Source organism: Nansenia antarctica (assembly GCF_963989245.1).
Source record: "Nansenia antarctica genome assembly, chromosome: 6".
Lineage (NCBI taxonomy): Eukaryota > Metazoa > Chordata > Actinopteri > Argentiniformes > Microstomatidae > Nansenia > Nansenia antarctica.
In genome coordinates, this window is record NC_137676.1 from 19,909,894 (window position 1) to 19,937,393 (window position 27,500).

The following is a 27,500-nucleotide window of genomic DNA, read 5'->3' on the forward strand; positions in this document are numbered from 1 at the left end:
CCCTCCCTCCCCCTTCCCACCCACCTCCGCTCCAAACTCTGCTCTCACCCGCACCAGAACAGCCCTGGACCCCCCCCCCCCCCCCACACACACTAATCTACTCACCCAAACACCGTTGTCTTGACGACCCTAACAGCTGTTCTCTGTCAGGGCGGTCTGGGCGGTGGAGGTAGACAGGCGGAGAGGAGAGGGCTCCTTGTAATCGCTACAGGATGGGAAGGAGGAAAGGCGTGGAACGCTGTATTGTCGCCCAGTCCTCCGATTTCTGCCTCCACTGACCCCCTCCCACCCCCCCCCCCCCCCCCCCCCACCGTGAAGGATCTGTCTAACGTCTCATTAACCGCCTTGAGGAACACCTCTGTCTTCTCTGTCGGCTTTGGGACTGTAACTGTCGCACGCCCGGCTTCTTTGCGACGCGAATGTTTGAAGTCCTGCCGTGAATGTTTGAACGTTGCGGTCGGGACAGATTTGTGGTTTTCCAAACGGATCTGTCCTGGTATGTTCAACTTAACTGTTTTGTCTCTAACCAATAACCAAATGTGTGTTTGTAACAAGTCTTGTTTATCGGTTGACCTCCAGTTCAGATAACCTATTCGGTGTGAACCTTGACTGTGTGTGTGTGTGTTCACTGACTCAACTGTTTGTATGTGTGTGTGTGTGTGTGTGTGTGTGTTTCTCTCCCACACTAACCTGGTTGTTCTCTCCCTGTCTCCCCTGAAGCAGCATGAGTTCACAGCTACAGAAACTCCTCATAAGAGAAACACATTTCTAGAGCTGATTGATATTACCGTTTGATTTTGTACTTTCTTATCACCGATTCTTTGATTTGCATAACTGATTTAGTCATTGTGTGTCTCTCTCTTTCTCTCTCTCTCTCCCTCTCTCTCTCCCTCTCTCACTCTGTCTATCTTTCTGTCTCTCTCTGTCTCTCTCTCTGTCTTTCTCTCTCTCTGTCTCTCTGTCTCTCTCTCTCTGTCTCACTGTCTCTCTCTCTCTCTCTCTCTGTCTCTCTCTCTCCCTCTCTCTCTCCCTCTCTCTCTCTATCTTTCTGTCTCTCTCTGTCTCTCTCTCTCTCTGTCTCTCTCTCTCTCTGTCTCTCTCTCTCTCTCTCTCAGGGTCAGTTGACTATGAACGGGAGCGGGGGTCTCCCTCCGAGGCCCATCTCCCCCCAAGCCTACCCCCCCCTCCCCACCTGCCTCAGCCCGGGGATACACATGCTGAGCAGGAGTGCAGGTGAGTGTGTGTGTTGTGCCGAGTGGAGGGAGAAAAGCCATACACTCAATCACTACATACGCTCAGGTCCATTAACCAATCACTCTCTTTGAAAGCCCCCCCCCCCCACACACACACACACTGGCTTCTTCTTGTTCACGTTCCGATTAACGAACCCACCGTTGTCATGGTGATTTAGTCCATCTCCATAGCGACAGACAATAGGCGTTTTAATGCACTTGTCTCGTTAGAGAATAATGATGTATCCATAGCCATTAGAGGCTAGACAGAAGCAATCGATCGCAGAAAAAACCCAACTGGAGACGGATCATAGGCGGAAGCAGGAATATCCTTCGCGCTGCACAACTCGACCGCGGTCGTATGGCAAAAAAATAAAAGATGCTCCGCTCGGAGATCCACTCAGTGGCGTAGCGGACGGGCCCGTAAGCGACGCACCGCGGGGGGGGGGGCCAGCCACTAGGGGGCCCCCTAACATTGGATACAAACTTTAAAAAAAATTAAAACAAAGAAAATAAGTGGCCCTTCATTGTGTCAACCTTAATTTTAATATGTAGGCCTATATTTAAAAAATATATACATAGTTAGCCGTATCCAATGCAACATGACTTTGACGTCACACGAAAATGAGCAAGCGAAAATACCTCAGCGGTGCACAAAAACGGGAACTTTCCTATAAAAAGGAACAAAATTCAGCGAAACTTCGAAAAATGTCATCTTTTCTTTTACCCAATGCAGCTTCTGAGACTAACACGGGTAGGGATGCGGGACAAACGTGGGATCAGGGACAAACGTCGTTGATGCACCTGTTGCTAGCAGCACCACTGTGGAGGCCAGTGTTACTGCAGCTGGCATGGTGCAGGCTGACCTGGCCGTTCGCGTTCGGAAACCTCCGAACGTTGGCGCTGTCTGGCGAACGAGCCCGCGTTTATACCAGTGTACCAACGCGGGCTCGTTCGCCAGACACCGCCAACGTTCGGAGGTTCCCAAACGCGAACCGGCACGGTTCTTTGCCGGTGTAAAAGCCCTATATGAGGGGTTCAGCGTCAGTTCGCTTCGGTGCACCATGCTGCCTGATTGTCTGTCCCTGTGTCATTCACTCTCAACATGGATACAAGTACAATAAGCATTCTTTAGGTGGTGGTAGATTCTCTATTCGGACATTATAGCCGCTATATGTGGGACTGTCGGTCCGATATTGTAAAAATAATAATAATAATGTTTACGGAAGTACATGTCTCAAGTATTATCTCAGCGGTTAGTCGAGTGAAAGAAAAACAACATACAGATGATAATTCACACAATATAATACCACGAAAGCGTACAGCACTAAACAATAACATTTATTTGGGCAGCATCATACTCAAACTCAGGCAGAAGGGCAGGGTCCGGCCAGGTTCACAGTCACAGACTGTCAGTGCATCATACAGGTACATAATTCAGCATGGTTAGACTATATATAGCTGTTTCTTTTTCTATTCTACTATTCTATTCTACTTCTGCTGTCTGCGTCTCCCTGGGTATTCCTAGACCAGATGGCAAACAGTAAAGAAATGCCACAATATACCAGGACTTAAGAAACGAGATGTCCAACAAATGATTTGACAAACCCTGGCCAATTTTGCGCAACAAGTAGACTCTGATGCAGCGGAGACAGGGTTGCCAGATGGGCTGGTTTTTGGTGGATTTAGAAGTTTTTAGATTGGTTAGGTTGGAAATTCTCAATCCCATCTGGCAACCCTTAGCGGAGAGTCTACAGATTGTATGTTTACAGATATCGCACTGCTGTGCACACCACACTTTGTTAAAAGAAAAAAAAGCTTGTACTTTTCTACTTATAATACATTCTACTGATGTAGTCTACCATTTGGTTTTAGTTATAGGCTATTGCTCTCACTTGTTTGTACCTTTTGCTAAGTCAAGCATTTAGAATGTAGAGTGTATTGCGAAATTTCGCAACGTCAATAACGCATCGGACTCGCTCGTTTTTTTTAACCTCCGTTGCGAAAGGGCCCCCGCCGCCACCTTGCGGGGGGGCCTCGGGATTTTGCGGTACGCCACTGGATCCAATAGATCAGCTGGTTTGTTTTTTGTGTTTCTGTTCTGAACCGGCGCCTTGAGAACAGATCCTAAAGCAAATCTGCAATCCCCCCCTTCCCCGCTGCACTCCTACCCACACTCACCCCTCCCCTCTCTCTTCCCTCTCTCTTCCTACACACACACACACACACACACACACACACACACACACACACACACATTGACCCCTCCCTCTCTCCTCACTCACACACACTCACCCTCTCCCCCCTGCCCTCTCTGCCCCTACAGAGAGGAGTGAGTCTCTCCTACATGTTATGGCCATTTTTACTTGGGCTTTTATTTTGGATGATTTGTGTTTAATGTTTTGAGTTATATTTATATTTCATTATTAATGTTTATTTATGTTTTGGGTTATTTATGTTATGAATAATGTTTTGTTTTTCTATTTTTGGTTATAGAATTATGAATGTTTTATTCGTAGCAGATTGTCACGTGGTGAGGTGATAGCATAGGCCCAGGTGTATTTAGGTAGACAATGGACCTATCGCTAAGCCACGCCCCAAAATAGAAATTGTCCAATCATATCACAGCAAAAGTCACGACAGGCAGAAAACTCAGACAAACAACTCGCTAGTATCTGATGGTGAAAAGCTTCTAGACAAAATATTTATATATATATAATAATCTTTAAAAAAAACATGTCTATTACTTGCTGTGGTAAATCAGAAATTTGCCAACTCAACTTCAGTCACGGTCGGTCAGTCAGTCAGTGAAGTGTTGTTTGTTTGTCTGAGTTTTCAAAGTGGGCGTGGCTTAGTGATAGGTCCATTAGTAGCACCTGGGTCGATAGAAACAGGTTAGTTTGGAAAAACATTATTTTGACCACGTTCACACTTTTCTTTAATCTCATACCTTACCGTCTGCTTTATTACCTGCACTAGAACTGTTTTCATTGCTTGAGGGAATTGGTGGTTGCACCTCCACTCACGCCCCCCTCCCCCCTGCCCTCTCTGCTCCTACAGAGGGGAGTGAGACCGTGCCCCTGGCCCGCTTCTCTGAGGAGGAGAGGAGGGTGACGGTGGTCAAGGCACCCCATTACGAGGGCATCGGACCCCTGGACCCCTCGGGCCTCCCCATCGCCATCCGCACGGTGAGGAGGGGGGCTACACACACACACACACACACACACACACATGCCTGCACACACACACACACACACACACACACACACACACACACATACACACGCACACATACACACACATACACATACACATACAGACGCCTGCACACACACTCACACACACACCCATACACGCACACATACACACACATACACACACACACATACACACACATACACACAGATACGAACGCCTGTGATAGGTCTCTATTGGTTGGTGATTTTAATTTTCATATAGATAATGAATCCAAATCTAGAGATTTTATTAATCTATTATCTTCCCTAGATTTTACTCAGCATACAGAGCCTACTCATAACAAAGGCCACACACTAGATCGAGTTATTTCAAAAGGATTGAATATTTCTGTGTCCTCTGTTCTAGACATTGCTGTATCAGATCATTACTGTATTTTCTTTAAGGTAACGCTAAATATGAAACAGAAGAATGTGGACCGCATTGTCAAAAAGCGATGTTTAAATTCATTGGCAAATGAAAAGTTCATGAGCCTTATAAATTCACTCTCTTCACCTTGCGAAATACTCTCGATAGATAAGTTAGTAGAGAGCTTCAACAACAAATTTAGAACTACCCTTGATATTAAAGCTCCAGAAAAAAATCTAAGCACCATGAAACGCAAAGCACCATGAACAAATTAAGAACTCTGCCAATTGAAAAACCAGCCGTAAAGCAGAGCGCAAATGGAGAAAGTCTAAACTACATATACACCTTGACATTTTTAAAAACCAGATCTTTACATATAATAGGGCAATGAAGTTGGCTAGACAAACCTATTTCTCTGATATAATTTCTGAAAACAAAGGTAACCCCCAAGTGCTTTTTTCTACCATTGATCGTCTGATTAACCCTTCAGTGGTTGCCTGTTGAAAATGATGTAATGAATTTGCTACATTCTTTCAAGAAAAGATTTCCATTATAAGATCAGAAATATCATTAGTTAATTCAAAATCTAATTTGGTACTCCCAGATGAATTAAGTATGCCTATTGCTGTCATGGATACATTTGAGCTTGTCAACCCCCATACTTTAAAAACAGTTGTTTCACAAATGAAATCCTCAACATGCTCACTTGATCCAATCCCAACATGGTTCTTTAAAAGTGATTTTGACTGTTTAACTGACAATGTATTAGAAATTGTGAACTGCTCTCTATCAACTGGCATCTTTCCCACTCCCCTAAAATCTGCCATTATAAAACCACTACTTAAGAAAGGAAAGCAAGATAATTCTGTTCTCTGAAATTTCAGACCAATATCTAACCTTTCATTTCTAAGTAAAATCCTTTTTCAATCAGGTTTTCGTTCTAACCACAGTACTGAGACTGCATTAGTAAATGTTGTAAACAATCTCAGACTTATCATAGTGTGTGTATCAGTTCTTGTCCTGTTAGATTTGAGTGCTGCTTTTGATACAGTAGATCACACTATTCTAATACATCGTTTAGAAAACTGTGCCAGTCTCTAAGGATCTCAGGACTTGTATTAGAGTGGTTTAAATCTTATCTAGCTGGTAGGCATTTCTCTGTTGTCCTGGGAGACTCTGTTTCTGATAATGTTGACATCACATGTGGGGTCCCTCAGGGGTCTATTCTTGGTCCCTTGCTCTTCTCCCTGTACATGATCCCATTAGGTGGAATCATCAGAAAACATGGTGTACATTTTCATAGTTATGCTGATGATACTCAGCTGTACATATCAGTATTGCCTGATAATTCACATGCACTCAGCTTGCTGGAGAATTGTCTCCGAGATATAACACTTTGGATGTCCAAACATTTTCTACAACTAAATCAGGACAAAACTGAGATTCTTGTCATTGGACAAAAACCACAAAAAGACAAATTGTCGAATACGATGGGAACCTTGCTTTCAAACTGCAAACATGAAGCTAAGAATCTAGGTGTGATTATACATTCTGACTTAAGCTTTGAGCCTCACATCAAATCTATCACTAGAAATGCTTTCTATCATCTACGGAATATTGCAAAAGTTAGACATTTTCTCCGGAAAGCTGATGCAGAAGTGTTAATGCATGCTTTTGTTATTACACGTTTGGACTATTGTAACAGTCTCCTTTCCGGTCTTCCGAAGAAAGCTATTGGCCAGCTGCAATTAGTCCAAAATGCAGCAGCGAGAGTTTTAACCAAAACCACCAGACGAGCTCATATAACTCCTATTTTAGAAACTCTACACTGGCTTCCTGTTAAGTTCAGAATAGATTTCAAGATCCTTCTGCTTGTTTATAAAGCTCTCACTGGCATAGCACCAGAATATTTGAAAGACCTTTTGCTAGCATATCAGCCCAATAGAGCTCTCAGGTCTTCTGACGCTGGTTTTCTCTGTGTACCACATGTACAAAAGAAGAGATTTGGTGAGGCTGCATTCTCTTTTCATCCACCCAAATTGTGGAATGCACTGCCAGTTTACATTAGGGATGCAACCCCAGCAAATATGTTCAACCCTAAAAACCCATATTTTTAATATTGCCTTTAAATGACTAAATAATTTAATTAAGATTATATAATGATTAAAGCACTTTGACCTGCAACGTTTGCAGGAAAAGCGCTATACATATAAAGTTATTATTATTATTATTATTATTATCATTATTATTATTATTATTATTATTATTATTATTATTATTATTATTATTATTATTATTATTATTATTATTATTATTATTATTATTATAGAGAGCTTGTGGTACCATCCATCAAGCTAACTGGGATCAAACAGGAAGAGACTCGGGGAGCTATGCTAATATGGTACAAATCAGAACTATCTCACTATCTCAAAGCACAGTCTCCAAAGGCTTTGAGTTTGGAGGGTGGGACAGTGAGGGGAACAGTGGATGAGGATGGGAGGGTACGGGTGGGGCGATGGGGGAGAAAGAGGTCAGTCAGGTAAGGGGGGGCCAGGCTATGGAGGGCTTTGTATGTGAGGAGGAGGAGGAGTTTGAATTTGATACATACGTACTTCCCACTGATAAACACCCCAAAAGACTTTAAAGAGAGAGAGAGAGAAGGGTGGGAAGTAGGGAGAGGGAGAGAGAGAGAGATAGAAGGGTGGGAAATAGGGAGAGAGAGAGAGAGAGAGATAGAAGGGTGGGAAATAGGGAGAGAGAGAGAGAGAGAGAGAGAGAGAGAGAGAGAGAGAGAGAGAGAGAGAAGGGTGGGAGGTAGGGAGAGAGAGAGAGAGAATGAATGAAAGAAAGAAAGAAAGACACAGATGCTGTGTTGTGGACACATCGAGAACATTTTTCCCGCCCCTCTCGACGGTAACCATGGCGTTGGTGGGTGAGATTGGCACTTTGTGGTGACACACACATGCATGCACACTCACGCATGCACACACTCACACGTGTGTGTGTGTGTGTCTGTGTGTGTGTGTGACACTAAAACGCTTGTATTATGAACGTACAGTCAACAACTAGCTAGGGTACATGGTATCCATGGTTTGATTGACAGGAGACTTGTCTTGTATTGACTGTGTGCTTGTTGTTCCTCTGTGTCGACAGACTGTGGACCGGCCTAAGGACTGGTACAAGACCATGTTCAAGCAGATCCACATGGTTCATAAAGCAGGTAAGAGCAGTAGTGGTTCTAGGATGTTTTAAATGAGATGACAGAGGGGTGGCAAAGATTTCTCGAACAGGCCCCCACACACCTCCCAGCCACAATTACTTTTGAAATATACTGTAATACACTATTATTACACATCCTACTATGTACAAAAGAAGAGATTTGGTGAGGCTGAATTCTCTTTTTATGCTCCCAAATTGTGGAATGCACTGCCAGTTTACATTAGGGATGCAACCTTTACATTTACATTTTTGGCATTTAGCAGACGCCTTATTCCAAAGCGACTTACAATCAATACATTTGAATACTAAGCATGTGAATCAGCAGTCCACCATTCGTTGCAGGAAGAGTACTCTAGCTCGGGCCCGGGGCCACTGATAGAAGGAAAAACCTTCTCCCTATTATCGCCTTCTACTAAAACTTTTTTTTAAGTTTTAACATTTTTATTTTTTTTATTTTTTTTTATTACTGGAGAAACTGAGAAACAGTACAAGGGGGGCAATAGAAGTTCTTAGGGACACAGTGGAGGGGAAAGCGGGTGTCTTTAGGAGACGTAGTGGTGAGGGTCAGAAGATGTCTCAGGAGGAGCAGTTAAACCTCAGCACAGTGACAGGGCATGGTTAACAACTAGGGCAAAATCTTTTTTCTATTTTTTCCAGATTATGAAAGGGTAGATTGTAAGCTTTAAAATGATGTGTCATACATTGAAATCTGAAACAAGTTGAAGAAGTCATGGATAGTTTAATGGTGATACCCCCTGAACCACTGTACTGAGATATCCAGCCTTCCAAGCAGGCGCGGATCTATGGGTGGGCCTGGGTGGGCCTAGGCCCGCCCAGATTGACAGCTGGCCCACCCAGTCAGATTCATACAAATACATAATAAATAATAATAATAATAATAAAAAAAAAATTAAGTTTAATTTTCACTAACTAACTGTAATGTGAATAGTTTTGTCTTGCGACCGTCATTGCCACCGGCTTGTGAAGAGCTAACTGGTAGGACTACACCGTCGGATCTGTCAGCCATGGAGGAACCAGCCACTCAACCAAAGCTGGTAACATTCCCTACCACTGTAATAGATGGGAAATCGCGCTCCTTCAGTAGAAATTGGTACGAGAAGTTCAAGTGGATGGAATATAGTAAAGAAAGAGACGCTATTTTTTGTAAAGTGTGTCGACATTTCCCAGAGGCGAGTCACAGAGTTCACTTTTATAAGAGATGGATACAAAAATTGGAAACGTCTCCGGCAGGCCTGTGACAAACACGAGTCTAGCAAGCCGCATGCTGTTGCCCTCACCAAGTTGGATGGGTACAGGCAAAGCCATGGACCCCAAAGCCGTGGGACAGTGTTAAATCAAATGCACGGTGATGCCGTTTCATTCATAGAGCGAAACCGGCAACACGTTAAAGTTGTGTTAGACATTGCTATGTTGTGTGCCAAGTTGGAAATTCCACTTAGAGGTCACAGAGAAACGGAAGAGGCGCTCAATAAAGGTAATTTCTTGGAGCTATTCAAGTTCATGTCAAAATATGATCCAGAAATTGAAAATAGACTGAAGGAACTGCCTAGAAATGCCACGCTCCTAAGCCATCACATTCAGGATGAGCTGCTTGAGGCTGCAGCCTCACTGCTAATTCGAAAGATAAAGTCTGAACTGCATGAGCAATCCACATATTATGCCATATTTGCGGATGAGTATAAAGATCTATCCAAGCGCGAGCTAGTTGCTGTCTGTATTTGATTCATTCATGGAGGGGTAATTAAAGAACGAGCAGTAGGCTTTGTGGAAACTGCGGAATTGTCTGCTCAAGGAATATCACAGAGGATCCTAGTGTGTATTCGTTCATTTATTTGTTCATACATTCATTTATGTACCTATATATTTATTGTTAATTCTGTCAGACTTGGTCCTCCATAGTTGATGGTTATTGGTTAATTCATTGACTATTGCGTGCGCTTGAATGCCTTGCGTGTGTGTATTATAATAACTTGTTTGGCTGTCCGTTGCATTCTCTGGGTAGACAGGTACTTTATTTATTTTCCGATCGTTTCATGGTCTGCATAGTGATCTCCTCCAGTCCCTGCGAATATTTTGCGTGTGTGCGTGCGTGCGTGTGCGTGTGTGTGCGTGTGTGTGCATGCGTGTTGGTCGTACCCAAATGTTTCGAGCACCCACGGGCAGAAACATAAATCGGCGCCTATGATCGCGAGCCCGGTTGTGTTCCATCCATCTGGCTGCTCATACATAGGTCTAAAACGTGCGGTGATGAGTTTCACTCAGGCCTACCCAGATTTTTCCAGGCCTACCCATCAGCCACTTTCTGTATCCGCCACTGCTTCCAAGTCTTCAGAGACTTTTTCACAGAGGTAATGGGTGGGAACAATAGCTGGTTAACTCCACCCTAATCACACCCTCAAGACAACCACTCCCCCATTACACTACAGTACCTGTCATTACCTACCTGTCATCTGTCAGTGGGGTTGTCAGCTAACCCTCAGGAAGCAAAATTGCAGGGCTGACACATTTAAATAGCTAAATAATAATAATAATGATAATTCATGATTCATGATTCATCATCATTTTATTGCCATGTGTGCCACAAGTGTATTACGTCCCATTACAAGTACAAGAGAGTAAAATTCATGGCAATGGAAAAAATTAGGCAAGATACAACATTTACATTTACATTTTTGGCATTTAGCAGACACCTTATTCCAAAGCAACTTACAATCAATACATTTGAATACTAAGCATGAGAATCATCAGTCCACCATTCGTAGCAGGAAGAGTAATCCAGCTCAGGCCCGTGGGCCATTGATAGAAGGAAAAACCTTCTCCTATCACCTTCTTCTAAAACCTAGTTTTTTGTTGTTTTTTTACACTGGAGAAACAGAGAAACAGTACAAGGGGGGCAATAGAAGTTCTTAGGGACACAGTAGAGGGGAAAGCGGGTGTCTTTACGAGACGTAGTGGTGAGGGGCAGAAGATGTCTCAGGAGGAGCAGTTAAGGTGTAACCTGAAGAGAAGGGTCTTCAGTCTACGACGGAAGATGGGTAGTGACTCTGCCGTTCTGACAGCCGTGGGGAGATACAATTGAGCAATACAATAATAGAATGGTAAAAATGTATAATGTTGTGTCCGTGTGTATGCATTTATCATTATAGTCCATAAAGCATCTAGTGGGACTTGGTGTAGTTCCTTCCCATCCGGGCATCAAAACTGTAGCCTAATAAAAAAAGAAGACAGTACATTTAAAATGATTGCCCACTGTTACCAACACACCACTTTTACAAAATACTACTATGTTCATAAAATAGAATTGCTTATACAATGACAATGACAAATACCTGAAGTGCTGGTGACTCATCAAGGTGTCATCTCTCAGAACCTCTCACCTCGTCATTCTGTAACAAAGATGTCAGGTCAGAGGTGTGGACACACTGCTAGTGTAGGTTTTCCATAGACTCTCAGTGTACTATTGTTTTACTGTAAGGAGTAGGCTAGTGAAATAATTTCAATCCACAGTATTATTCTACAGCAAATCTACATATCAATGAATTAATCCTTATTTTTGATATAAGGATTACATTAGACAACATTAGCGTTCATTACAAAAGCATTAACTTTTTCTATAATCTATTATATCTCTAACAAAGCTAGCTAGCTAGCTAACAAGCTAACACTTGTTTGGCTAGCTGGTACACACAAACACACTAAAATGGTGCATGAAACATATTACACTATGTTGCATGTTTAGTAGGTCTCCAACAAATGTATTTATTCATTATGTTTTATCTTTGACAACGTATTTCTTCCTCCCACCATCTCATTAGTTTTGCAGAGGGGTGGCATAATTGTGGTGAGCAGTTTCAGTGGTCTGATAACTGATGCTAACAACGGGGCTATCTACCTTACTCACAAAACAACAAATAACTGTTTGACTATCCTAAGTAAACAACACAAAATCCTAGTAAACAACACATGTTACTCACTCAAACTTACCCAAGAACACAGCAGAAGGTCTGTGCAGACGACTGTCCCATGAAAGTGAACTGATGTGGAGATCAATGTCTGAAATTCCGTTGTCATCTGTCATCGTCAGATTCGGAGTTCGGAGTTCCCGTTATGTATAGTCCAGTATGAAGGAGTTCATTAATTGCCCACTGTCGATATTTCTGCCTGCTTTTGAAATTCTGTTAATAGCATTAGCGAGAGCTTCAGCTTCAGCTCCATCTTGTAAATTTGTCAACAGGTCCAGACGCACAGCGTGGCTCCTTACATCGAGCTGGGGTGGGCGTGGCTACACACACTGCCACTCTAATCGGAATAATACCCCCCACCCGACTTTGCTAACTAAATGTAGGTATTTAGTTAATGTAAAACTGTTGGATATGACATCGAGTGGGTTCTTCATCGCTTCGTTTGTCGTCCTATGCCAAAAACCGGAAAACACATTTTTTCACAACAAGACTTGTTTGGCTCGATTGTGAGGTTTCACAATTGCCGAGATGGGGACCTATTAATCAAATCCTGTCACATATGTTCAAGTCAAGACTAAAAAATCCATCTTTTTAATATTGCCTTCAAATGACTAAATCATTTAATTATGATTATATAATGATTGGAGCACTTTGAGCTGCAACGTTTGCAGGAAAAGTGCTATACAAATAAAAAGTTATTATTATTATTATTACTATAATTATTATTATTATTATTATTATTATTATTATTATTATTATTATTATTATTGTTGTTGTTATTCTGATTATTCTGATTATTCTGATTATTCTGATTATTCTGATTATTATTATTATTATTATTATTATTATTATTATTATTATTATTATTATTATTGTCCTACACCCCTTAGCCTAGCGCGACACCACTACCCCACTCATTCACAAACCCACAATTAGTTTGGAATTATAATATTTACACATTCCTATACCCCTCAGTTCCACACATATTCAATAAATCACATATTCAATAAAGCACATATTCAATAAAGCACATATTCAATAAAGCACATATTCAATAAAGCACATACTCAATAAAGCGCATACTCAATAAAGCACATATTCAATAAAGCACATATTCAATGAAGCACATATTCAATGAAGCACATATTCAATAAAGCACATATTCATATTTACGGAGCCCCCCTGGGGTCACATGGTAGAAAAATATTATTTGATGTGTGAATCCGTTCCCTCGGTTTAGTAATCCGTTCCCTCTGTTTAGTAATTCGTTCCCTCGGTTTAGTAATTCGTTAGGGTTAGGGTTAGGGTTAGGCCCTACGAGCCAGAACGATCGCAAGGATTAGGGTTAGGGTTAGGGTTAGAATCCTTGGGATCGTTCTGGCTCGTAGGGCCTAACCCTAACCCTAACCCTAACCCTAACGAAGTACTAAACCGAGGGAACGAATTACTAAACCGAGGGAACGAATTACTAAACTGAGGGAACAAATTACTAAACCGAGGGAACAGATTTACTAAATCGAGGGAACGGATTCAGACATCAAATATTTGTTTTCTACCATGTGACCCCAGAGGGGCTCCGTACATATTCAATAAAGCAACAAAGAAAAACACACAAGAGCGGTCAGAGCGTCTCCGGTCCAGGGAGCTGAGAGCTGAGAGGAGGCCTGGCCCACGCAGGGAAGACCTTTGTGGGAGGAGGGGGAGATTGGTCTTCCATCTGGGGTGACTAGCCACACGTGGGTGGATGGATGGGTGGGTGTTTGGGTGTGTGTGTGTGTGTGTGTGTGTGTGAGAGAGAGAGAGAGAAAGAGAGAGAGAGAGAGAGAGAGAGAGAGAGAGGGAGAGAGAGGGAGAGAGAGAGACAGAGAGAGAGAGAGAGAGACAGAGAGAGAGAGAGGGATAGAGAGACAGATTAGCCACACGTGGGTGGATGTATGAATGGGTGTGCGTGTGTGTGTGTGTGTGTGTGTGAGAGAGACAGAGAGAGAGAGGGATAGAGAGACAGAGAGAGAGAGAGAGATAGGGATAGAGAGACAGAGAGAGACAGAGAGAGAGAGAGAGACAGAGAGAGAGAGAGACAGAGAGAGAGAGACAGAGAGAGAGAGAGACAGAGAGAAAGAGAGAGACAGAGAGAGACAAAGAGAGTGAGAGACAGAGATAGAGATGGAAAGAGAGAGAGAGAGGGAGAGAGGGAGAGAGAGAGAGAGGGAGAGAGAGAGAGAGAGAGAGAGGGGGAGCCTGGGAACAGTCTGCGTGGGCTTAAATCACACAGTCATACTACTGGAGCCTTGCTTCATCTGCACGGCCCCCACACACACACACACACACACACACACACACACACACACACACACACACACACACAACCAGACATATTTTAATCATTTATTTATGTCCACATAGAAACAAGTATACAGGGACAAAAATACTGAAGGCACAGATGGGATGCATTCACAAACAGACATGGACAATGTCTTTCACATACAACAGGACAAGACTCACGGGTACAAGTAACACCGTCTCCACACACACACACACACACACACACACACACACACACACACACACACACACACACACAGACACACACACACACACACACACAACCAGACATACATACACACACACACACACACACACACAACCAGACATACATACATACACACACACACACACCCTCACACACAGACACACAGACACACACTCACACACAGACACACAGACACACACATACACACACACACAGACACAACCAGACAGACAGACACACACACACACACACACACACACACACACACATGCTGTAGAGAAATACAGCCTATTTTACTGTAACCAGCGAGCTCCAGTGTCCCTTGCGCTGATTGGCTGACAGCCTCCAGAGCCTTCCATCATTGGTGCTTTCCCTGAGACAGGCAGAATATATCTGCAGCGTTGAAATGTGTGTGTGTGTGTGTGTGAGAGTAGAGAGGGTGAAAGTCACACACGGAAAAGGTAGAACAAGGGGTATATGTGTGTGTGTGTGTGTGTGTGTGTGTGTGTGTCCTACACTCTACTCATCCTTCCTGTGTGTTTCTAGATGACGACTACGCTGACACCTACAACGCAACCTACGCTGTCATCAACAACGGTAAGACGACCAGGAACGAGAGAGAGAGAGACAGAGAGAGAGAGAGAGAGAGTGAGTGAGAACAATAGAGAGAGAGATAGAGAGAGAGAGTGAGAGAGAGACAGAGGGGGATAGAGGGTAAGAGAGAGAAAGAAAGATGGAGAGAGAGAGAGAACGATAGAGAGAGAGAGATAGAGAGAGAGGGAGAGAGGTATAGAGAGATAATAATAATAATAATAATAATAATAATAACTTTATTTGTATAGCACTTTTCCTGCAAACGTTGCAGCTCAAAGTGCTTTAATCCTTATATCATCTTAATTTAATTATTTTGTAACTTAAATGCAATATTAAAAAGATGGGTTTTAAGTGGGATCATAATATCGATGAAGGATAGCTGGTGCTTAAACACGAAAACTGTAAGTAGCCACTGCTCCCCAGACCTGGAATACTTGACTGTTAAATGCCGACCCACATACCTCCCGAGGGAGTTCAACGCGGTGTTCATAACATGTGTGTACATAGCGCCTAGCGCGGACGGCAGCCTAGCATTGGCGCGGCTATATGACGTCATCAGTGGCCAACAAAGCACTGATCCACAGGCTATTCACATCATAGCAGGAGATTTCAATCATGTCGACCTGAAGGCAGTACTACCCAAGTTCTATCAGCATGTGAAATGTGCAACAAGAGGAGAAAAAACACTGGACAAGGTATACACCAACATCAAACGTGCTTACAAGGCTAGTGCGCTAGCTCATCTAGGCATGTCTGACCATGTGTCAATCCTCCTGATCCCTGCATACACTACCATGGGGAAAAGTGCTCCCATCACCACTAAGACTGTCAGAACCTGGCCAGAAGGGTCCGCTCCACTGCAGATCTGCCTAAATGACACCCTATGGCAGGAATATGAGCATGAGGACCTGGAACAGTACACGTCGTCGGTTCTGAACCTCATAGTGAACTGCACCAACTCAGTCACCGTGGACAAACGGGTCCGGGTCTACCCCAACACGAAGCCATGGATGACTGGGAAGGTCCAAAAACTGATCAACGAGAGGGACAACGCCTTCTTCGCAGGGAAGAGCACACCGCTGTACAGCTCCACCAGGGCCAACCTAAAGCGCGGAATCAAAGCGGCCAAGGCAGACCACAGAGAGAAGATTGAGGAATGCCTCCTGAGCAACGACTCCAGGCGGATGTGGCAGGGGGTTCAGCAGATGACAAACTTCAGAGCCAACAGGCTCACAGCCGCAGAGGACGACCCCCTGCTGGCGGGAAAGCTGAACACCTTCTACGCCCGGTTCGACGAGGGGCGAACGGAGGTAACCGCAACACAAACACCACTCTCTCCAGCTCTCAGCAGCCTCACCCTCACAGAGCATGAAGTGAGACGCGTACTGAAGGCGGTGGACCCCAGGAAAGCCTCGGGGCCGGATGGCGTCCTGGGACGGGTGCTGAGAGACTGCGCCGACCAGCTGGCCGGGGTTTTCACCAACATCTTTAACCAGTCCCTGTCCCAGGCCACCGTCCCACCCTGCCTGAAAACCTCAACTATCATCCCAGTCCCGAAGAAAAGCACGGTGAGCTGCCTAAACGACTACCGCCCGGTGGCACTCACACCAATCATCATGAAGTGCTTCGAGAAACTAGTCCGGGCCCACATACTCACACGCCTCCCGCCCAACCTGGATCCATACCAGTTCGCCTACAGAGCCCACAGGTCCACAGAGGACGCCATCGCGACGACTCTCCACGCCACTCTATCCCACCTGGAGAGGGGAAACAGCTACGCGAGACTTCTCTTCGTGGACTTCAGCTCCGCCTTCAACACCATCCTTCCAGACAGGCTAGTGACCAAACTACTAGACCTGGGTCTATCACACTCTATATGTGCGTGGATCAAGGACTTCCTGACCGACCGCCCCCAGAGGGTGCGGGTGGGCCCCCACACCTCCACAGCCCTCAGACTCAGCACTGGGTCCCCCCAGGGCTGCGTGCTAAGCCCCATCCTCTACAACCTCTACACCTACGACTTCACCCCCGTCCACCCCAGCAACTCCATCGTAAAGTTTGCAGACGACACCACCGTGGTGGGATGTATCTCGGGGGGGGACGAGGCGGCGTACAGGGATGAGGTAGAGCAACTGAGCAAGCTGTGCAAGGTTAACAACCTGCTGCTGAACAAGTCAAAGACCCAGGAAATCATCGTAGACTTCAGGAGGAAAAAGTCTGAGATCCAGCCCCTGCTCATCGACGGAGAGAGCGTGGAGAGAGTCTCAACCATCCGATTCCTGGGGACGCACATGCGGGATGACCTGACCTGGAAGGACAACACAAAAGGCACCATCAAGAGGGCACAACAGCGGCTATACACCCTGAGATGCCTCAGGAAGGAACACAGCAAGCAGGAGATACTGGTGACCTTCTACCGCGGCGCAGTGGAGAGCATCCTCACCTACGGCATCTGCAACTGGTTCTCCAGCTGCACAACAGCGGAGAGAAATGCGCTACAGAGAGTCGTGAGAACAGCACAGAAGATCACCGGCGCCCCCCTCCCCTCTCTGGAAGAGCTGTACAACACACGCTGTCTCAGGAAGGCCTCCAAGATCTCCAGGGACCCGACCCACCCTGGGTACGTACACTTTACCAGGCTGCCCTCGAAAAGGCGGTTCAGGACCCTGGCCGCTAAGACAAACAGACTGAAGAACAGCTTCTACCACAGGGCCGTCCAGGCCCTGAACACAGCAAAGACCTAAGTTCTGGGCCCTGGACAGTCTGGACGGATTGTATGGCAGCTGCTGGACTGAAAAAATCAGGTGTAGTGCTGAGCTATCTGTACAGTATAGTACAGTGGATTGTGTACATAGCCTTTATTTATGTAAACCAGCTCCTTCCCTTCTTGTGATTTTTTTTTAAAGTGTTTTTTTTTTCCCTTTCCTAACACCAGGGGAGCCACCCCTCCTAAATTTCGTTGTTTGGTACCTGTACTGTAGCAATGACAATAAAGTCCATTCATTCATTCAAGTCTTGACTTGAACATATTTGCTGAGGTTGCATCCCTAATGTAAACTGGCAGTGCATTCCACAATTTGGGTGGATAAAATGAGAATGCAGCCTCACCAAATATCTTCTTTTGTACATGTGGTACACAGAGAAAACCAGCGTCAGAAGACCTGAGAGCTCTATTGGGCTGATATGCTAGCAAAAGGTCTTTCAAATATTCTGGTGCTATGCCAGTGAGAGCTTTATAAACAAGCAGAAGGATCTTGAAATCTATTCTGAACTTAACAGGAAGCCAGTGTACAGTTTCTAAAATAGGATTTATGTGAGCTCGTCTGCTTGTTTTGGTTAAAGCTCTCGCTGCTGCATTTTGGACTAATTGCAGCTGGCCAATAGCTTTCTTCGGAAGACCGGAAAGGAGACTGTTACAATAGTCCAAACGTGTAATAACAAAAGCATGCATTAACACTTCTGCATCAGCTTGCCGGAGAAAATGTCTAACTTTTGCAATATTCCGTAGATGATAAAAAGCATTTTTAGTGATAGATTTGATGTGAGGCTCAAAGCTTAAGTCATAATCTATAATCACACCGAGATTCTTAGCTTCATGTTTGTAGTTTGAAAGCAAGGTTCCCATCGTATTCGACAATTTGTCTTTTTGATATAGAGAGAGAGGGATAGAGAGACAGAGAGAGAGACAGACAGAGAAAGAGAGAGAGACAGAGAGAGAAAGAGGGATAGAGAGAGAGAGACAGAGAGAGAGACAGAGAGGGAGAGTGTTGTGTTGGTAGAGTGTTGTGGTGATAGAGTGTTGTGGACTAGTGGACTTCACTAAATCACTATAAGACGTCCCAGGAACACCACGCCATTCCCCAGACGCTATCTGAAGCGGTCGGTCTCTCCCACATTCTCAAACCTATCTGGGAAACATATTTGCCTCCGCAGACACCTACGGCCCCCCCCACCACGCCGACCCCACCATGGCTCACCCTCCTCCACGGACCCACACCTACCGCCCGATGGCCAGGAGTCCCCCCGCCTCGGACCACGTCGACGGAGGCTTCCGAGACCCCTCGCCCTCCCTCGTGCCACCCCCGCCGCCCCCCATGCCGTCCCTCCTCCAGCTCCGGGCACGAGACCAGGAGAAAGAACCGCATGACGCGTAAGACTACCCCCCCCCTCTCAAAAACCGCCCCCCCCACCCCGGTCTAGCCGGAACAGAAACTAGAACATGGGGTTTGATGTTGTACTTGTGTGAATCCGCCTTTTTTTTATCAAAGGTGAAACCCCTCCTCCTGTTCACTCCATCTTCTTCTGTCGTCTGTCGTCTTCCTCTTCTCCCGCCCCCCCAACCCCCCCCCCCCCCACCCAGAAATGAGTGGGGCCCTTCGGACAGCAAGGTGGACACCAGGATGTACCGCGCGGAGCCCAGGAGCATCTTCGAGTATGAGCCGGGGAAGTCGTCCATCCTGGAACAGGAGAGGCCAGTGAGTACTCTGACTCCTCTTCTCCTCTCCTCTCTCCTCTTCCCTGTCCTCCTCTCCTCTGTCCTCCTCTTCTCTGTCCTCCTCTTCCCTGTCCTCCTCTCCTCTCTCCTCTTCCCTGTCCTCCTCTCCTCTGTCCTCCTCTTCTCTCTCCTCCTCTTTTCTCTCCTCTTCTCTCTCCTCTTCTCTCTCCTCTTCTCTCTCCTCCTCTTCTCTCTCCTCTTCTCTCTCCTCTTCTCTGTCCTCCTCTTTTCTGTCATCCTCTTCTCTCTCCTCTTCTCTCTCCTCTTCTCTCTCCTCCTCTTCTCTCTCCTCTTCTCTGTCTTCCTCTTTTCTGTCCTCCTCTTCTCTCTCCTCTTCTCTCTCCTCTTCTCTCTCCTCCTCTTCTCTCTCCTCTTCTCTCTCCTCTTCTCTGTCCTCCTCTTCTCTGTCCTCCTCTTCTCTCTCCTCTTCTCTCTCTTCCTCTTCTCTCTCCTCTTCTCTCTCCTCTTCTCTCTCCTCTTCTCTGTCCTCCTCTTCTCTGTCCTCCTCTTCTCTCTCCTCTTCTCTCTCTTCCTCTCCTCTTCTCTCTCCTCTTCTCTCTCCTCTTCTCTCTCCTCTTCTCTGTCCTCCTCTTCTCTGTCCTCCTCTTCTCTCTCTTCCTCTTCTCTCTCCTCTTCTCTCTCCTCCTCTTCTCTCTCCTCTTCTCTGTCCTCCTCTTTTCTGTCCTCTTCTCTCTCCTCTCTCCTCTTCTCTCTCCTCTTCTCTCTCCTCTTCTCTCTCCTCTTCTCTCTCCTCTTCTCTCTCCTCTTCTCTCTCCTCCTCTTCTCTGTCCTCCTCTTCTCTCTCCTCTTCTCTCTCCTCTTCTCTCTCTTCCTCTTCTCTCTCCTCTTCTCTCTCCTCTTCTCTCTCCTTTCTCTGTCCTGCTCTTCTCTGTCCTCTTCTTCTACTCTCACACCTTACTACATTGTCACATTCCAAGGCCATGAAGCCCAGTTCACATCTAGGATTCGCAACGCAACTCGAGTTGCAGCTGTCCGAATTACCTTGCCACGACCCTGCCATGACCGGCGAATTGACTGGTCAGATCTCAGAAGACCATCCAGATTCTCAGAAGAACATCCAGATTCTCAGAAGAACATCCAGATTCTCAGAAGAACGTCTAGATTCTCAGAAGAACGTCCAGATTCTTAGAAGAACATCCAGATTCTAAGAACGTCCAGATTCTTAGAAGAATGTCCAGATTCTTAAAAGAACGTCCAGATTCTCAGAAGAACGTCCAGATTCTCAGAAGAACGTCCAGATTCTTAGAAGAACAGGTTTTTTTTCTCTGCAACGTTCTAAAAAACGGACCTGTTGCAATGCGAATGCTAGATGTGAACTGGGATACATAGTCCATTTAGCCCCCGCCCCCACATACACACACACACTCCGAAAAGCCATTAAAAAACTACATTACCCATAATCACTTTATAGGTACTATAGGTCTGCAAGCCTGACGGGCCCCGATGGAAAACAGATTAGGGCCGGGCTCAGGACCATTCTATTTGGCATAGAGAGGGTTCATAGAGAGGCTTCATAGACAGGGTTCATAGAGAGGCTTCATAGACAGGGTTCATAGACAGGGTTCATAGACAGGGTTCATAGACAGGGTTCATAGACAGGGTTCATAGAGAGGCTTCATAGACAGGGTTCATAGAGAGGCTTCATAGAGAGGGTTCATAGACAGGGTTCATAGAGAGGGTTCATAGACAGGGTTCATAGATAGGGTTCATAGACAGGGTTCATAGAGAGGGTTCATAGAGAGGCTTCATAGAGAGGGTTCATAGAGAGAGTTCATAGATAGGGTTCATAGAGAGGGTTCATAGACAGGGTTCATAGACAGGGTTCATAGAGAGAGTTCATAGATAGGGTTCATAGATAGGGTTCATAGACAGGGTTCATAGATAGGGTTCATAGATAGGGTTCATAGACAGGGTTCATAGAGAGGGTTCATAGACAGGGTTCATAGAGAGGGTTCATAGACAGGGTTCATAGAGAGGGTTCATAGATAGGGTTCATAGAGAGGGTTCATAGAGAGGGTTCATAGACAGGGTTCATAGAGAGGGTTCATAGAGAGGGTTCATAGACAGGGTTCATAGAGAGGCTTCATAGACAGGGTTCATAGAGAGGGTTCATAGAGAGGGTTCATAGATAGGGTTCGGGCCTGACTCTTTGACGCAGACACGCGTAGCGTTCCCGCCGTAAAAAAAAAGTGAATGTCAGCAAGCGTGAAAATAGAGCAGTGCAGTGTCTAGGGACCACTTCCTCCTGTGTTCAGCTCCTATGGTGTTGACTCTGCTGTTGGCTAGCGTGCTTGTTAGTGTTGAGTAGGAAATGCTGTTACATAATGGTATGACCCTCCATACCCCCCGGGGCCCCATCAACCCAGGGAGATGTATTTATAGAAAGGTAATGGACTTTTGACTGACGGTGAAGATATGTGACACGTTCTAATGCTTCGGCAACCAATCAAAATGTTCTGACTTTTCTTTTGAAACACAGAAACTACGTTTCAATGTTGTTGAGAATCTCAACACAAACTCGCTAGTCAAGACAAAACACTGCAACCTAGTTAACTATAAGACTACAGGCTCACAAAACAAGCTGTGTTAGTTGACTAGCGATGTGTCGTTGATTTTCAAGAATGCAGAAATGTATTCACATTTTTCGAAAGAAAAGTCTGATCATTACATCGGATCCTGATATGAGGACCAAAGCATTAGAACGGGTCACATATATGATTTTGTATAAATTAAATCATAGTAGGAGTCATGAAACTGGAATATATTATGTAGTGTGCTTGCAGTAGCAAGCAACACTATTGTTATTGTAGTGTGTGTTATTGAGCAAAAGTTGCCCCGGCTACTCCTCCCACAGTTTTGGCACTAGGTAGACATGAGAGGTGTCATAGCATCACTAGGTAGACATGAGAGGTGTCATAGCATCACTAGGTAGACATGAGAGGTGTCATTGCATCACTAGGTAGACATGAGAGGTGTCAAAGCATCACTAGGTAGACATGAGAGGTGTCATAGCATCACTAGGTAGACATGAGAGGTGTCATAGCATCACTCGGTAGACATGAGAGGTGTCATAGCATCACTAGGTAGACATGAGAGGTGTCATAGCATCACTAGGTAGACATGAGAGGTGTCATAGCATCACTAGGTAGACATGAGAGGTGTCATAGCATCACTAGGTAGACATGAGAGGTATCAAAACGGGCGGCTCGTTCCAACTCTCGTTGCTATTGTTCGAAGGTTACGGCATACGGTTTTTCAAAAATCTGACAACATTTCCCATAGGGATGAATGGTGGCATTTCAAACTGTCAGAGTGTAGAACATAGTTTTAGGAAAAAAAATACACATTTTCTAAATTGCTACAATTGTATATTCACCATTTTTACAGCGAAACGTTGAGGGACTCTCACTGTCACTGAAAATATCAACATATATATACCCTACCATTAATAGTTATGGACTTTGAGTCGTTTGTTTCAGCCCCCGTAACACACAAAAACCAGTGAACTCACAGTGGGCAAACAGACAAACAGTTCCAATAGAAAAACGCACACACGCATAACTCTCTATGAGTTAGCTAGCGCTAGTTAGCGCGCTAGTTAGCTCTAGAGAACCGCAGTCTTCGCTGGGGGATGCAGTGGAGTGGCCCGGGTGGGGGGGGGGGGGCAAGCACACTTCACAATTTTCACAGGAATTGCCCACAGTCTAGTATTATTCTACTCTCTCCTTCTCCTGATTTGATCAGCCTGTCTGAATAGATAGAAGGCATAGCCAGCCTCCTGACCTCTTCCTGGGTTCTACTCTAAGTCTCTTCATCTTGAATTCAAATCTCTTCACAGTGAGAGTTCATTAATAATAAATACAACATTTTAGCATTTAAGACTCAAGTTTTAGAATTTAGCACCACAAGATTTAGGACGTGCAGTTTGTGCACGCATGCGTGTGTCCGTGTGTGTGTGTGTGTGTGTGTGTGTGTGTGTGTGTGTGTGTGTGTGTGTGTGTGTGTGTGTGATGAAGAGTGTGATTCACCGCTCCCCCTCAGACTAACCGAAGCACAGGGCGGGCAGTCTTCCCCCAGCGGCTAATAAACTACATTTCCCAGTAGGCACAAGGGGGCAGGTCAGTCTGCCAAAAGCATGGCAGTGAACCACTCCTCAGCTCCACCCTACGGCTAAATATCAAAAGCCTCTCATTGGTTCCTTGTGTCCTTTCTCCTCAGCTGCTTCTCAAAACAGGGGAGAAGAACGTAACCGTGTACTCTTTTCCAAGGCAAGGCAAGGCAAGTTTATTTCTACAGCACATTTCATACAACAGGGGCAATTCAAAGTGCTTTACATACAGCATTAGAAAATACAGAAAAAGAGCATAGTAAGAACATTTTAAATGACAAGAATATATACATATATAGATAAAATAAATAGATAAACATTTAACAATATAATAAGACAATTAATAAAAAAGATATCGATAAAAGGGTTGTTACTGCAACTGTGTTCAAGCGCTGCCCTTCCCGATAGGGCGTGAGTGATTGCAGGTGCTGTGTCTGTGTTGAGTCGCTATCTTCTTTGAGCCTCCGGGTCCACAGTGAAACCCACAGAAGATGAGTGAGGAGGCTGATATGTTCAATAACGGAGACTGAACTCAGAGCTTCAAGTCGGAGCGTGTACTCCATTTATTCAACATCGTGTTACTCAACTAACGTAAGTCGTCCTAACACATAACATAACACGGCACTGTAGTAAAGTCCAAACTGTCGTAAAACTACAGACGTAACAGAGGCGTGAGCCCAGGTTCATGTTGTTGTGTAGGTGGTGTTCTAGAACAGTGTACTGAGCTCTGTGGCGGAGAACAGGACGGAGACAGTTTTGTTCTCCTATGCTGTGTTTTGCTCCAAGGGGGTAAAAGTTACAGTTTAACACTAGAACAGCCAGTGAGTACCAAATAATGTTCTATCTTTGCACTCTATAAAATGTCAGGAGCCTCCTTTCATGACTTTTCCTAGATATGTTATGTTAATGTTATGTTAATTTCATTTATAATGCGCCCCCCATCCAACTTTTACATCGGCCCGGGGCGCAGCCCGGGTAAAGGAACAGATAAAGACAAAGACAAGGAACACAGAGAGCAATCAGACACAGACGACTTAAACGTAAAACTCAGGCATACAATTCACAACAAATAGGGAGTAGATTTAGGGAATGTCATTTTGGAAGAGGTGGGTTTTTAACTTGGCTCTAAAGGAGTCCAGAGTGGGGGCAAACTTGATGGCAGAAGGGAGCGCGTTCCACAGGGTCGGTGCTATCACTGCAAAGGCACGGTCACCCTTCCTCTTGAGGTTGGTACGTGGGACCCTCAGGCTGAGTTGGGCGTCGGACCTGAGCCTGGGTCTGGGCCTTGAGGAGGTAGACTGGTCCAGGAGGTCCTTGATGTAAGGTGGGGCGAGACTGTTGAGAGCTTTAAAAACAAAGGTGCAGATTTTGAACTTCACTCTCTTCTTCACTGGGAGCCAGTGAAGGGAGATGAGGACAGGGGAGATGTGGTCCCTCATTTTGGTGCCTGACACCAGCCTGGCAGCGGCATTTTGGACTAGCTGCAGGCGGTAGATGGTCTTATCAGGAAGTCCCGCATATAGTGAGTTGCAGTAGTCAAGCCTAGATGATATTAGCATGAGGACGACCCTCCTCAGGTCGCTGGGGGTGAGGAAGGACTTGATCTTGGCTATGATGCGTAGTTGGTATAGGCATGCCTTCACGACGGAGCTCACTTGTCGGTCAAGGTTAAGCTCAGAGTCAAAGATGACACCGAGGTTCTTGACATGTGGTCTGACAAGGGTGGACAGGCTTCCCATGTTGGTGCTGAGCTGAGTGATGGCGGTGGTGTTGCCGATGAGGAGGATTTCCCCCTTGCTCTCATTCAGCTGTAGGAAGCTCTGGGCCATCCACTCCTTCACATCGCGGAGGCAGTCCATCAGGCGCTTCAGATCGGCGGGGTCGTCAGTGTTGATTGACAGGTAGAGCTGGGTGTCGTCCGCATAGCAGTGGAATGAGATATTGTAGCGTTGAGGGATTAGACATAGGGGGAGCATGTAGAGGGAGAACAAGATGGGACCGAGGATGGAGCCCTGAGGGACCCCACAGGTGAGGTTGGCTTGTCTGGAGGAGCAGTCTGCTATGTGGACGGCGTAGGTTCTATTGTTGAGGTAGGACTTGAACCATGACAAAGCGGTGTCGGTGATGCCAACCTCCTGCTGGAGGCGATCGAGGAGGATGGCGTGGTCTATGGTGTCAAAAGCTGCGCTGAGGTCCAGGAGGACCAGGGCAGCACATTTCCTGGAGTCTGCGATGAGGAGGAGGTCGTTCCAAACCTTTAAAAGTGCCGACTCAGTGCTATGGCCAGGTCTGAAGCCAGACTGAAACTTTTCCAGGATGTTGTTCTGTTGGAGGTAGGGCCACAGCTGGCTGAGGACAGCCTTTTCCAGGAGCTTGGACACGACTGGGAGCTTGGAAATAGGTCTGTAATTACTGGGGTTGGAGGGGTCCAGGTTAGGTTTCTTGAGGAGAGGCTGGACCACAGCTTGTTTGAGGCTGGGCGGAACAATGCCAGTGGCCAGCGAGCTGTTGATTATAGAGAGGATGTGTGGCCCTATCGTGTCGAACACCTCTTTGAGAAGGGGGGTAGGGATGGGGTCCAGAGACGATGAGGCCGGCTTCAGTGCAGCGGCCATCTTGGAGAGGGCTGGTAGAGTGAAAGGACAGAAGCTGGAGAAAGTGGATGCACATCCCAGTGTGACGGCTAAGTCCTTGGTGGAGTGCGGGATGTTTTTTCTGATGTTGGTGACTTTGTCAGAAAAAAAGGATAAGAATTCCTCGCACTTAGCCGGGGATGGATCCTGGATGACGGTAGGGGGGGGGTGAACAACGGTGTTGATTGTCCTGAATAACACTCTGGGGTTGTGTGAGTTGTTGGAGATGAGAGTGGCAAAGTACTTGGCCCTTTCAGTCTTTACCACCTTCTGATAGGTCCTCTGCTTTTCCCTCAAAATCTCGAGTGAGATGGTCAGCCTGTCCTTTTTCCACCTGCGTTCCGCCTGTCTCCACGCTCTTCTCTGAGCTCTGATGGTGTCGTTGAGCCAAGCTGAGACCCTGGGCTTGGGCTTTTTCAGGGTAAGTGGGGCTATCGAGTCGAGGATGGAGCGGCAGGAGGTGTTGATATGTGCGTTCTACCACCCAGTTCTACCACCCAGTATCCTTACATTTTCAAAATCACATCAGGATAAGCTAATATAAAGCTATTTTGCCCTTTTCTGTGTAGGAGGCAGGTTAATTTACAAGCAGCCAACTAGTGGTCGTTGTGTGTAAATAGCAGCTTGAGCATTGTAAAGAGGGGCGGCTATTTTCGTGGGTGAAAAAGGCACGGCTGTTCTAGTGTTAAGGTCTTCAGTCTGGCAAGATAGTGCCCAAATGAAGAAGTATCGTGTGGGACTCATTGTATACGGGCTTCGCCGCCCCCTACTGGCAGTACAGCAGTGTTGTCCAAATCTCACCAACTCTGGTTTGGTGTCTTTTAGACTGACTCTTTTAGACTACTGGGCCCTCATTAATAGAAAGTACTTTGGATCAAATTTGGTCTTACCCGTGTCGTACGTAGAAAACCACGTCAACGTAGTGATTTATAAAATTTCAACGTGAGTCGATTTGACCGTGGAAACGATCGTAGCTCTACGTACGCACATTACCTACTGGTTATGCGGAGTAATTACAGGCATGTGAGCCGCACTCGAACAACACAGCCGAGAAAATGAGTTAAATTCAAGATTTAAAGGGA

The 27,500-nt window shown here is 45.6% G+C and overlaps 1 protein-coding gene across 1 annotated transcript in view; it reads left to right on the forward strand.

The window, feature by feature from the left end:
* The window catches only part of sorbs2a (sorbin and SH3 domain containing 2a), a gene marked incomplete at both ends in the record, with an annotated part of 103,884 nt that overhangs the window by 39,809 nt on the left and 36,575 nt on the right, over positions 1–27,500 (forward strand). The window contains 6 exons of the mRNA XM_080534286.1: positions 1,116–1,233; positions 4,293–4,420; positions 7,989–8,055; positions 15,114–15,164; positions 19,095–19,311; positions 19,522–19,636. Coding sequence (XP_080390412.1) covers positions 1,116–1,233; positions 4,293–4,420; positions 7,989–8,055; positions 15,114–15,164; positions 19,095–19,311; positions 19,522–19,636 — 696 coding nt within the window. The remainder of the gene's footprint in view (positions 1–1,115; positions 1,234–4,292; positions 4,421–7,988; positions 8,056–15,113; positions 15,165–19,094; positions 19,312–19,521; positions 19,637–27,500) is intronic.